Source organism: Mesoplodon bidens, assembly GCF_964165515.1.
Source record: "Mesoplodon bidens genome assembly, chromosome: 3".
Taxonomy (NCBI): Eukaryota; Metazoa; Chordata; class Mammalia; order Artiodactyla; family Ziphiidae; genus Mesoplodon; species Mesoplodon bidens.
This window is the reverse complement of record NC_138178.1, coordinates 146,733,876-146,748,516: the sequence shown is the minus strand read 5'-3', so window position 1 is coordinate 146,748,516 and position 14,641 is coordinate 146,733,876. Positions and strand designations below refer to the sequence as shown.

General features: G+C 35.5%; 1 protein-coding gene across 1 annotated transcript in view; it reads left to right on the top strand.

Annotated features, from left to right (window-relative positions):
- The window catches only part of COX16 (cytochrome c oxidase assembly factor COX16), a 33,943-nt gene extending 26,992 nt beyond the window's left edge, over positions 1–6,951 (top strand). The window contains exons 3-4 of the mRNA XM_081229448.1: positions 3,303–3,365; positions 6,593–6,951. Of these exons, the coding sequence (XP_081085574.1) occupies positions 3,303–3,365; positions 6,593–6,709 (180 nt within the window). The 3' untranslated portion in view covers positions 6,710–6,951. The remainder of the gene's footprint in view (positions 1–3,302; positions 3,366–6,592) is intronic.
- The last annotated feature ends 7,690 nt before the right edge of the window (positions 6,952–14,641 follow it).

The following is a 14,641-nucleotide window of genomic DNA, read 5'->3' as shown; positions in this document are numbered from 1 at the left end:
GGCAGGGCTCTGTTCCCATGCCGTTGGTTATTTGGCCTGAGGTGATCCAGCACTGGAGCCTACAGGCTGTTTGGTGGTAATGGTGGCCTTTGGGAGGGCTCATGCCAATGAGTAGTTCCCAGAACTGCTGCTGCTAGTGTCTTTGTCCCCGCACTGAGCCACAGACACCCCCTGCCTCCCCAGAAGACCCTCCAATGCTAGCAGGTAGGTCTGGCCCAGTCTATTCTGGGGTCACTGCTTTTTTCCTCTGGGTCCTGGTACCCTCAAGACTTTATGTGTGCCCTCCAAGAGTGGAGTTCCTGTTTTCCCCAGACCTGTGGAAGTCCTGTGATCAAACCCCATTGGCCTTCAAAGCCAGATTCTCTTGGGACTCCTTCTCCCATTGCCGGACGCCCAAGCTGGAAAGCCTGACTAGGGGCTCAGAATTTTCACTCCTGTGGGATAACTTCTGTGGTATAATTATTTTCCAGTTTGTGGGTCACCCATCTGGTGGGTATGGGGTTTGATTTTATCACGATTGTGCCCCCTCCTACCATCTTGTTGTGGCTTCTTTGTCTTTGGATGTAGGGTATCATTTTTAGTAGGTTCCTGTGTTTTTTTGTCGATGGTTATTCTGCAGTAGTGATTTTGGTATTTTTATAAGAAGGGGGTGAGCTCACGTCCTTCCACTCTGCCATCTTGAGTTAATCTGAACTAAGTGAGTTTAGATAGAAAGGAGTGAAAATGTCACTATGTGCAGATGAAATGTTCTTTACCAAGAAATTTTATACACAAGAAGATTAAACTTATTGGAATGAAAAAGATCATGCAACAGATGGCTCTTCACTTGTAAATACTTTGTAATTTTCATTTTGATTTCTTCTCTAACATGTTAATGTATTTTAAAACGTTTTCAGCTTCCATATTTATGGATTCTTTGCAGTTATCTTTTTGCTATTGATTTTAAATATTATCGATTGTAGTCATTGAATATGTTATATATGACAATTTTTTATATGTGAATTTGCCTAGTTTTCCATTATGCCCTATAATAAGTTTAATTTTTATTAATATTTTGTGTGTGTTTGAGGAGAAAATAGCAATCCAAATTTGCTGGGCTCAAAATTCTATATATATCTATTAGAAAGAACTCGTTAATCATTTTACTCATCTTCAGTAATCTTATTTATAATCTGCTTGATCAGTTAGTTTCTGGGAAAGGTATGTTAAGCTCCTTTAGGATGTTTTGTGTATTTATTTCTTAAATTTTTATCCATTTTGCTGCATACATTTCAAAGCAATATAGTCACATAATATTTAATAATTCTAACATTTTCTTTAAAAATTGTTCCATTTTCCAATATTGAATTTTTTTTTTTTGACCGTGCCTCATGCATGCAGGATCCTAGTTCCCCAGTCAGGGATTGAACCCGCGCATCGCACGGAGTCCTAACCACTGGACCACCAGGGAAGTCCTAAATGTTCCTTTTTGATTCTGTTTGCCTTGAATTCTGTTTTGTTCATTAAAAATATTGTTATGTATTGATCCTCCTGCCCCCACCAGTTTTCTGTGTGTGTGTGTGTGTGTGTGTAGTGTATCATTTTCTGTAACCTCTGCCTTCAACCTTGGTTTTCATTTGGTTTTTTTAAAGTAATATATAACTAGATTTCTAAAAATGTCAGTCAGAAAATCTTTATTAGTTAATAGACGAGTTCAGCAGTTACTGAGATTGTTGGTATGTATTTCCACCACTCAAAACACTGATTGACAAAAACCCAATCAAGTAGAAGCCGAGAAAGAAGAGAGAAAATAGTCAAAATAAAACTGAGGTTCAGGGCTTCCCTGGTGGCGCAGTGGTTGAGAGTCCGCCTGCCAATGCAGGGGATATGGGTTCGTGCCCCGGTCTGGGAGGATGCCACGTGCCGCGGAGCGGCTGGTCCCGTGAGCCATGGCTGCTGAGCCTGCGTGTCTGGAGCCTGTGCTCTGCAGCGGGAGAGGCCACAGCAGTGAGAGGCCTGAGTACCGCAAAAAAAAAAACAAAAAAAAAACCCTGAGGTTCAAAGTAATCCTTTTAATATCAACATTGTAGATATAATTTCATTTTACTTTAGCATTTTAAGTTGCTGATGAACAGTCTTTTTTCTAATCCTCATCCCTTTTTTCTAATCCTCATCCCTTTGTCTTTTTACTCTTTTTACTGTTGAGATTTTCTTTTTATCCTTAATATCCTAAGGCTTTACTATTAGTTGATTAAGAGTGGGCTGTCTTTGTTCTGTTGTGGTTATTTTTAAATTTTATTTATTTACTTATTTTGGCTGCGCCTCATGGCTTATAGGGTCTTAGGTCCCTGACCAGGGATCGAGCCTCAGCCCACAACAGTGAAATCAATGAATCTTAAGCACTGGATCACCAGGGAATTCCTGTTGTGGTTATTTTTTATTGTGCTCTTTCAGTCTGAGGAATCATGTATTTTTAATATATTATTCATTAATTATTGATTAGTTATTGCCCTTCCTCCATTCTCTTTATTCTGTAATTCTGAAACCCCTAATAGACCTATTTTGGATCTAGGTTTCATAATATGCCTTTTCTTTCATTTATCCCATCTGTTTGTGCATCTTTCTAGTGGAATCCTCAGGTTGTGTTTCTTGTGTACTACTTTGGTCTTATTCAGCTATTCCACTGAATTTAATTTGGGTTTTGTTGATGGTGATGGTTGTTAATTAATTTCAGCAATCACATTCTTCTTTCCTAAAGACTTTGCTATACACAGGTAACGTGGCATCAGTTTCTGTTTACCACTATGGAATCCTGTCTAATATTTTCATAGCTAACTTTTTTATTTCTGGTGTATATAAAATGTTCTTTTTTGTTTTCAAGAGCAGTGTTACATTTATTAGTATTTTTGTAATGATTCTATGTAATAACACAATTTAGTGTGGTGGTTAATAGCATAGACTTTGGAGGCAGAGGGCCAAGGCTCAAAGCCAAGTTCTGCCTCTTTGACAAGTTATTCAAACTCCCTGTATTCCGTTATCCTTACTTTGATCATAATACTAATACTTATGTCATAGGAGTTTTTGAGGATTAAAGGAGGTAATAAATGTCAAAATACGTGGCATATACCAAGTCCTCAGTAAATATTAGTTGCTATTAGTTGTAGTAGTGGTGGTAGTACTATATTAGTTATCATTATGCAATCGTATGGTTTGTGGAGATTTTCCCATGTTTTTGTAATCTGCCATGCCATCCCAGCCATGCCTTATATATAATGGGATCTAACAGACTTAAATAACTTATGGCTGCTCTTTCTTTTCTACAGATTGATCCTGAGTTAGAAAAAAAACTGAAAATGAATAAAGTGTCATTGGAATCAGAGTATGAGGTATGGTATGCTAATGTAGCAATCTTCCTAGTCAGTGACTGGTTCTATCTGCTTTAAGGTAAATTCAAATTATTATCAGTACAGGAAAGAAATATTTACCTTAAATATATGTTATTGGAACAACTATGTAGTTGTTTGAAAAGAAAATAAAATGGATTTGTATTTCATATACTGTTTCATATCCATATTCTAGATGGATCAAGAATTTAAAAATAAAAAACAACAGGCTAAAAGTACTAGGAGTAAACAATGAAGATTCTTTTTAGTGGTCTTGAGTCAGAAAAGCCTATTTAAATATGATAGAAAACCCAGAAGCTTTAAAAGTAAAGATTGCAGAATTCATACGTAAAAATTCAAAAGTTCAAAAGTTCAACCTAAAAAAAAATAGTGTATATAAAGTTACTAGTTAAATGTGAAATTCTAAAAATATTGTTTATCTTAACACAATGAATTAATTTATTTAAATATGAAGAGCAAATCAGTATGGAAAATTTCAACAACTCAGTTGATCAGTAGGAACATGGGCAGAGCATGTAATGAGTTCAGAGACAAGGAAATAAATATCATTTTTAAACAGATAAAGAGATGCTCAACTTATAATAGGAATGTTAATTAAAATTATAACGAGGTATCATTTTCCACCTATCTTATTAATGAAATCAAAGAGCATGTTTTATTATAGGATGTGGAGAGAGAGGGTGTTCTCCATCTCTGATCATATTTTCCCATTTCTTTTCATGTTTGGTCATTTTTGATTGAAAGGTGGACATTGTGAATAATATACGTTGAAGAGACGTGTGAAGAGTGTTGATTCTCATTTTAGCATTTCAATCATTGGCCAATCATTTTGAGCTTGATTTTATGCTTCATAAGGGAGGATCTGTAGAAAGGTTTTGATGTTTCCTAAACCCCTCAAACTTTGTGGCATTCAGTCTCCAAATTGTTTACCCAGAGGATCTTGTCAGAGCTTAAGACTAGACCACTTTTTTGTTGTTGTTGTTTGTTTTTGTTTTATTGTTGTTGTTTTTTAGTTTAGTTTGGGATTGGACCACTTTTGCATGAAGTTGTTCTGCCAACCTTGCATCCCATTTAAGAATTATGCTCAAATTCTCTTGAGCATATAGGTCTTATGTTATCTGAGTGAAGGCCATTATTCTTTCTTAAAACCTTTTTATAACTTTGTATCATTGCATAACTATACTTGAAAATAATTTCTGTTCTTGAACACTAAATTAGTAGAATTTTGTTCATCTATGTAGATTTAGTAAACTCCTGGTAAAACTGTAAGTGAAATTTAGAGAATGGTTCATTTACTATTTCCCCATTATCTTGTCAAAACCTCTAATTTGCTACTTCTCAGTATATAGCTATGGAGGGTTTGTCTGGGAGTGGATGTTCCTTGAAGTTCTTTTAGAAGCCATAGAGTTTGAGGGCTGAAGAAATCATATAGACCATTTGGTCTAGCCTTTTCATTACTACTTTTGAGAGAATTAGTGCCCAGATAGCTCATATCACTAGCCCAGGGTTATATAGCTTGTTAGTAAAACAGTAATGCTTAGTATCCAAGTGTCAAGGTAAATTTATATCATTTTCCCTGTCTCTGAATAAAAGCTATCCTGTGTTCTCTGTGTTTCTTTTTCTATCTTGTTCACTTAATTATTCCAGAATAACCAAAGCAGATATATGAAAGTTACTGTCAGAGTGATGTCAGAAGGGTAAAGAAAGGTTTATGTGCTTCCCTTTTTTCCTATTTTCATTCCTGTGCTTGAGAGACACTTCACACTAACTAAAGATATAGTGATCCAAACTGTGGTTGAAGCTAGTTTTTATTGCCCCAAAAGAGCTTTGCTCATGACAGCTATGGGGAATATCTTTTCATTCTTAAGCCCAGGCTCATTTCTTAGGTGCAGAAAAAATCATCTTGGTCTCTATTCCTTCTAGCAGACTCTAGAGTCTCCACTTTTGTTCTCTTCATTTACTGCCATCACCCATGTTAACCCATGCTAGTCATTATTATGCTGGATTAGTGTTTGGACCTGGAGTTTTGTTTTCCCAGCTTCTTCCCTTTCTTTGTGCTCTCAAAAATAAAACATGTACATTATTCAAGAAATGCAAGTTAAAACTACAATGAGGTACCACCTCACAGAGGTCAGAATGGCCATCATTAAAAAAATCTACAAATAACAAATGCTGAAGAGGGTTTAGGGAAAAGATAACCCTTGTACACTCTTGGTAGGAATGTAAATTGGTGTAGCCACTATGGAAGGCAGTATGGAGGTTCCACGAAAAACTAAAAATAGAGTTGCCATGTGATCCAGCATTCCTGAGCATATATCTGGAGAAAACTATAATTCTAAAAGATCCATGCACCCGTATATCATAGCAGCAGTATTCACAATAGCCAAGACATGGAAACAACCTAAATGTCCATCAACAGATGAATAGATAAAGAAGATGTGATGCATATTAATATATACAATGGAATACTACTCAATCATGAAAAAGAATGAAATAATGCCATTTGCAGCAACATGGATGGACCTAGAGATTATCATACTAAGTGAAGTAAATCAGAAAGAGGAAGACAAATACCATATGATATCACTTATTATGGTATCTAAAATATGATGCAAATGAACACATCTACAAAACAGAAACAGACTCACAGACATAGAGAACAGACTTGTGGCTGCCAAGGGGGAGCATGGGGGAGGGATGGATTGGGAGTTTTTGATTAGCAGATGCAAACTATTATATATAGAATGGATAAACAACCAGGTCCTACTGTATAGCACAGGGAACTATAGTATTTTGTGATAAATCATAATGGAAAAGAATATGAAAAAGAATGTATGTGTGTGTATATACCTATATATGTATAACCGAATCACTCTGCTGTATAGCAGAAATTAACACAACATTGTAAATAAACTATAATTTAATAAAATAAATTTTAAAAAAATACAGAGTTCTTCTGTTTTAATAGTTTAATTCTGATGATGGGAAAGATAGGAAGTAACATCAATAGGAAGTAAGAAAAATTTTAAGTCCTAAGAAATATGACATTTCTTTAATTATTAAGCTTGATATGCAGTTATTTACTAGAATTACAAGTGAGGGCCTATTGAATTCTTTCTACTCATTTATTCATTCATTCATTGAGGTCCTAATCGAACCCACAGGGCTCCTATACTAATATTTATCCTCTAATATTTGTGGCTCTATAGAAAATAAAGGACTCCACTTTTGAGGACTGGAAGAATATTCGAGGACCCAGGCCTTGGGAAGATCCTGACCTCCTCCAAGGACAAAATCCAGAAATGCGTAACACTAAGACAACTTGACTATGCTGATTCTTTTTTTTTTTAATAAAAATGTTATAAACTGGAATTCCCACCACATACTCCTATCCATTGGAAAGAAAATTACCGACCTGCAGAAGCCTGGATGGGAGTAATTTGATGATAAGTACTCTTGATAAAAAGTTGAGTACAGGTTTCTATACTTCCCAACTCTTTTATTTGCAAATGAAAGTAACAATGTTGATCACATATATTTTTTGCTGCTCAATAAAAATGTGAATACTGCCACTTAAAGAGTGCCATTTATTCTACTCCCAGGTACCCACCCATATTTCTTTTCCCCCAGCCAGTAGGGCAGTCTGATTCCTAATGAGAATAATAGGTCTGGATCCAAATTTTCACAGTAACATCAAGCAGGATTTTATGTCAGACCTATGTGGAAAATAATGTTGATCAGTCTGGTAAGAGCCTTGGTTTTATTTGTAATACCTCACATGTCAGGCTAATCAGTCTCCAAAGCATCACCTGATGATGGTGTTGATACTATTAAAATGCATTAAGAAAGTTTTATTGCTCCAAGTTAAAGCAAAAATCATGAGGTCATAACTTCCATCCTAATATACAAACACAAATAAAATAAAAATGCTGAAAAACTGAAAACAGTATGCTTTGATCCATGAGAGAACTGAGGTACAGGACAAAACCATCACCCTGAAAATTTGAGACACAGAGAAATATAAAGAATCACAGTTTACCTGGAGGAGAAAACACCTGGAAACCACTTCTGGGCCCAGCGTCAGATAGGAATACCTAAAGGGTAATTCACTAATTATTAGAGACTGAGCATGGACTAACCTGAGAGATAAAACTCTTGGGGACCAGGCCAGGGACACACTTTTACTTCCTGGAACCCCACCAAGCTCTCACAGTGAATGTCAGAGAAAAATCTTGTTCTTCTAACAAGGGGAGGGGAAGGTAACCATTTTGAAATGTGCCTTCCAAATTCTGTACTTAACAAAAGCCTGGTCTCAAAGGAAACTATTTTGTTAGAGCTTAATTATACTGGGTTTTACCGGAGCCTAACCAACTGGCGTAAGGGAAATACCCAACTCTGCCTCCCTCTAGCCTTTCTGTCTCACCTAAATGGAGGAAGAGGGGTGGAGAGTAAGACTGAGAAGCAGTTGTGCAGGTCACATACCAGGATCCCATGATCACTGAAAGACTAAGATCTAATCAAAAGAGTATAGAAGGTTCCCCTCACTTTCCACATCACTGCCACATTGCCAAAGGCCCACTCACTGGAGTTTCTTTTACGCAGTCCAACTGGTTATCATGTCCAACTTTCCACAACAACAACAAAAACTACAAGGCATACTAAAAGACAAAAAGCACAGTTTGAAAAGACAAACTAAGCAAGAGAATCAGATTCATAAATGGCAGGGATTGGAATCATCATACTGAGAATTTAAAATAAGTATGATTAGTATGCTTAGAGCTCTAATGAAAAAAGTACACAACATGCGTGGACAGTTGGGTAATGTAAGCAGAGAGAAGGAAGTTCTAAGGAATCATAAGGATATCAATAGAACAGAAATGAATGCTTTGATGTAGTCATCAGTAGAGTAGATACGGTTGAGGGAGGGAGAAAAAGGAGGGAGAAGGATACATATACCATGTTAACACTAATCAAAAGAAAGCTGAAGTAGCTATTTAGGCAAAGTAGGAAAATTAAAATTTAAGGAAAATTATCAGGGATAGAGAGGGAGCATTACATAGTGATAAATGAGTCAATTCTCTAAGAAGACAACAATCTTTAAGGTGTTGGTACCTAATGACAGAGCAGCAAAATACGTGACGCAAAAACTGACAAAACTGCAAAGACTAATAGATGAATCCACTATTACTGTTGGAGATTTCAACTGCCCTCTGTCAGAAATGGATATATCCAGCAATCATAAAATCAGTAAGAATATAGTTGAACTCAGCAGTAGCATCAATCAACTGGTCTAATTGAAATCTCTAGAATACCTCATCCAACAACAACAGAATACACTCTTCTCAAACTCACACATAACATATCAAGACAACATTCTTGGTCATAAAACACACCTTAACAAATATAAAAGAACAGAAATTATACAAAGTATACCCTCAAACCACAATGAAATTAAGTTAGAAATCAGTAACAGAAGGCTACTTGGAAATTCCCAAATACTTGGAGATGAATCCGTACACTTCTAAATAACACATGTCAAAGAAGTCTATAGAGAAACTTAAAATATTTTGAGCTAAATGAAGTTGAAAATACAACTTATCAAAGTTTGTTGGGTGCAGCAAAAGCAGTGCTTTGAGGGAAATTAGAAGCATTGAATACATGTATTAGGAAAAAACTCTAACATTATTAATCTAAGCTTCTAATTTAGGAAACAAGAAAAAGAAGCACCACTTAAATTCAAAGCAAGCAGAAGAAAAGAAATAATAAATTAGAGCTGAAATCTGTAGAGAAAATCAACAAAACCAAAACCTGGTTCTTTAAAGAGATCAATACAATTGATAAACCTCTAACCAGACTAAGAAAAAAAAGAGAGAAGACACAAATTACTAATACCAGAAATAAAAGAGGGGCCATCACTATTGACTCTGTAACAACATTAAAGAATAATAAAGGAATATTATGAACAAATTTATGCCCACAAACTTGATAACCTAGATAAAATGGATCAATTCCATTACCTTTCAATTACTTGAAATTTCATTCCTTGAAAGACACAATCTGCCAAAACTCACACAAGAAGAAATAGGTAATCTGAATAAGCCCATATCTTTTAAAGAAATTGAATCAATAATTAACCATCCAAAATAGAAGGCACCAAACACAGGTGAGTTCAGTGGTGAATTCTACCAAATATTTAAGAAAGAACTTATACCAGTTCTCTTCAACCTCTTCCAAGAAATACAAGCAGAGGAAATACTTCCTAACTCATTCTCTGAGGTCCGCATTATCATAATACCAAAAGCAAACAAAGACATTGCAAGAAAGTAAAACCATAGACCAATATCACTCATGAAGATAGGTGCAAAAATCCTCAAGAAATTATTAGCAAGTCAAATCCAACAATGTATAAAAACAATTATATACCACAACCAAGTGGGATTTATCCCACGTATACCTGGGGTGGTACAGAAGGCTGGTTTAACATTCAAAAATCAATTACTGAAATCCATCACATCAATGAGCTAAAGAAGAAAAATCATATGATCATATAAATACATGCAGAAAAAGCATTTGACAAACTCCAACACCAATTCATGATAAAAGCTCTCAGCAAACTAAGAATGAAGGGGAGCTTCTTCAAACTGATAAAGAATATCTACAAAAAATCTACAGCTGACATATTTAATGGTGAAAAACTAGATGCTTTCTCAGTAAGATCAGGAACAATACACAATGTCCCCTCTCATCACTCCTATTTAACATCATATGGAAAGTTCTAGCTAATACAATAAGACAAGAAAATAAAAGGTATATAGATTAGAAAGGAAGAAGTAAATGTCTTTGTTAACAGGTGACATGGAGAATATCTTGGAGAATCAACAAAAACAACCTGGAACAAATAAAAGAAGGATGCAGAATACATGGTTAATATACAAAAGTCAATCACTTTCCTATATGTCAGCAATGAACAACTGGAATTTGAAATTAAAAGCACAGTTTCATTTATTAGCATAAAAAACCCCTTGGTATAACTAACAAAACATGTGCTAGATCTAAACGAAGAAAACTACAAACCCTCTGATGAAAGAGATCCAGGAAGATTTAAATAAATGGAGTGATATGCCATGTTCATGGTTAGGAGGACTCAATATTAAGATGCCAGTTCTTGGGACCTTCCTGGTGGTGCAGTGGTTAAGAATCCTCCTGCCAATGCAGGGGACATGGGTTCAATCCCTGGTCTGGGAAGATACCACATGCCATGGAGCAACTAAGCTCATGCACCACAACTACTGAGCCTGCACTCTAGAGCCCGTGAGCCACAACTACTGAAGCCCATGTGCCTAGAGCCTGTACTCGGCAACAAGAGAAGCCACTGCAATGAGAAGCACGCACACAACAAAGAGTAGCCCCCACTAGCTGCAACTAGAGAAAACCTGCATGCAGCAATGAAGACCCAATGCAGCCAAAAAAAAACAAAAACAAAAAAAACACCAGTTCTTCACAATCTGATATATAGGGTCAGTGTAATCCCAGTCAAAATTCTAGTGAGTTATTTTGTGGATATAAACAAACTTATTCTAAAGTTTCATGGAAAGAATCATATCTGATGAGAATGATTCATCAAATAGAGAACATTGATAAAGAATTAGAAATTACAAAATAGAAATAAATGAAAATTACAGAGTTGAAAAACTCAATGACCAGGATGAAAAATTCACTAGAGAGGCAAAACAGTAGTTTTGAGTATAGAAGAAAGATTTGAGTAACATGAAAACGAATTGATTATGAAATCTGAAACACAGAAAGAAAAAAGATAATCTAGATGATATAACAATTATAAACATATATACAACTAACAACATAGCCCAGTAATACAGGAAGCCAAAAAGGCAATGCAGGAAAAGGCAACTCTACAATAATAGTTGGAGACTTCAATACCCTACTTTCAATAATGGGTAGAACAGCTAAGCAGAAGATCAAGTAAATAGAAGACTTGAAGAACACTGTAAGCCAGCTAAACTTGACAGACATCTATGGCTCGCTCTACCTGACAACAGCAGAATCCATATTCTCAAGTGTACCTGGAACATTCTCCAGGATAGACCTTATGCCTGGCCATAAAACAAGCCTCAGTAAATTTCAAAGGATTTCAATCATACAACATCCTGGGAACTAAATTAGAAATCAACCATAAAGGAAATGTTGGAAATTTGTAAGTATCTGGAACTTAAATGTAATTAAATGTCCAACTGGCCATTTGAGAAGAAGTCACAAGGGAAATGAGAAATACTTTGAGATGAATTACAATAAAGACACAACATACCAAAACTATGAGATGCATCTAAACAGTACTTAGAAGGAAATGCATAGCTGTAAACACCCATATTACAAAAGAAAAAAAAAAGAGATCTCAAATTTAGTAACCTAACTTTCTACCTTAACATATTTGAAAAAGAAGAGCAACAAAACAAAAGCAAAAAACTAGAAGCAGAAGAAAGTAAATAATAAAGATTATAACAGGAGTAAATGAAAGAGAAAAACAACAGAAACCAATGAAACCAAAAGTTTTGTTTTTTTGTCTTTAGATTAAAAAAAGACTCAAATTGTTCACATCAAAAATGAAAAAGGGGACATTACTAACAACCTTACAGAAATTTAAAAAACAGAACTATAAGGGAATGTGCTATGAACAATTCTATGCCAATAGGTTAAATAATTTAGATTAAATAAATGAATTTTAGAAAGATGCAAATTATCAAAACTGACTCAAGAAGAAATATAAATCTGAATATACCTATACCAAATAAAGAAACTGAATTAGTATTTAAAAAATACCCACAAAGAAAAGCCCAGACCCAAATAGCTTCATTGGCAAATAATACCAAATATTCAAGAGAAGAATTAATACCAATTATTCACAAACTTTAGCTGCAAGAAAGAAGAGGACAGAACACTTCCCAACTCATTCTACGAAACTGGTATCATCCTGATACCAAAAGCAGGCAAAGACATCATAAGGAAGTTACACTCCACTATCTTTTATGAATTGTAGATGTAAAAATCCTCAAAAAAAGACTAGCAAACTGAATCCAGTAATGTATAGAAAGGATTATACATCATGATCAAGTGAGGTTTATCTCAGGAATGCAGTATTGATTTAATATTTTTAAATTATGTAAGAGACTATCAATAGAATTGACAAAAACCACATGATCATATCAAGATGCAGAAAAACACTTGACAGAATTCAACACCTCTTTATGATAAAAAATACTCAGCACACTAGGAATAGAAAGAAACATCTTCAAACTCACAAAAGGCATCTACAAAAAAACCAAACAAATAAAAACAAAACAAAGCAGAAAAACCCCTCACAGCTAACGTGTTTAATAGCAAAGAAGGAGTGCTTTCCCCCAAAGGTCAGAAAGAAGACAAGAATGTATGCTGTCACCACTGCTGTTCAACACTGAGCGGTAGGTCTTAGCCAGGACAGTTAGGAGGGGAAAAAATAAAGTAAAAAGCATCCAGATTGGAAAGGAAGAAGGAAAGCTATCTCTGTTTGCAGATGACATGATCTTGTATATAGAACATTTTAAGGCATTCACTAAAAATTATTGTAACTAATAAATGAGTTCAGCACTCATATTATGAGTATAGGACACTTCTAGGGTGGCATTAGGATTTGGTAAGACTGTAAACCTCAAGAGCAGAGAATATTTAAGTATCCTGCCCGATCTCCTCTTCTCTCTCCTCTCTCCACCACAATACCAAAGACAATGCTTTCAGAGCTGACCTGATGTGCAAGTTCGTTTTCCTTGTAAGGTCTTGCCAAGCTCCTGGTAAGGAATGAATATACCAATTTAAGACAGTAAGCCTTTGAGAATCCATGGGAGCATTTCAATTTATAGTTGATTGGTTATGTTCTATCATTGTCTTTGAGTTCTCCACCCTAAAGAAAACTCAGCTTTCTGACACAAAGTATTAGTAACCAATGTAACATTTACTGAAGATTTCATAAAGAAGAGAATGTTTACACTGCATACCATAAGATAAAGAGTAACAAAAGAGTCACAAAAAATACACTTAATAAATTTCTGGTTCCCACAGAGTCTGTCACGGGTACCATATCCTCTTCTCACTTAGTCATTTCCCTCTGTAGGGCGCAGCCTTGATGGACCCTGTCTTTCATCTTTCTGGATCTTCTTTTGCTCTGCCTCCCAGCTCATTCCCTCCTCCCCATCTCACTTCAAACGCGTTACTCTCATGCGCACAGCAAGTTAACTTTTCCCCACCTCCTGCAAACCAGAACACCCATCCCCAGAAGTTCATTCTGCCACAGGGAACCAGTGAGGAATCATAGTGAGGAATGTTATATTCTATAAATTAAATACACAAGTATTATATTGGAAAGAAGATCTACTTGGTACCTCAGTTTCCTCATGTGGAAAATGGGAATAATAATCACAGTAGAGACATCATAGAGTTGATGGGAGCTAACTGATGTCAAGCTAATGATGCCAATAATTATGCATAGAGAAAGCTCTCTACAGATGTTAGCTATTATTAAATAGGAAGGAATTATTAGTAACAACAAAAATTCTTATCAAAATGTCACATCAAGGATAGTATTTTAACGGCATTGCTCAGTAGTCTATTAAATTAATAACAAACATGTTTCTGTGTTTTTTCTCAAATCTTTATATGGTAAATGCTTTTTATATTAAAATTGATTGTTGAAATAAAGGTTTAGAAGGAAAATTTAAAACAAAAAAAGGAAAGATCTATCTTAATAATCTTGTCCCTTCTGTAGACAGCAAGTCCAGTGGGAAAGCATGCAAACTGATAGACCTGAACTGGAATCTTGGCTCTGTCAGTTTGTCAGATTACAAACTGTGTACAAGTCTTATACAGATTACATAACCCGCTTGAGTCTCAGTTACCTTGTCTGTGAATTGGAGTTTTGTAGTTGTCGATGTCAATTAACCTAAGTGAGGTATGTAAGGAACTCAGGAAAGGGAACATAGGTGATAAAAGAGTGGCTATTATTATTGACCAGTAGATGAAAAGTAGTCTGTTTACAGATGATAGATATTCTGTCCTAAATCACTGCTTCCGGTAATTGTTTCTAAAATATTTCTCTGGTTTGTTTTCTGCCTTTTGACCCTTAAACAACATTTAACCAGCTGGAAGCATCACCAAATGATAGAAGGAAGGTGGGCAAAAGGTTTCTGAAATGGGATTTTCGATTTCCTCTAGAC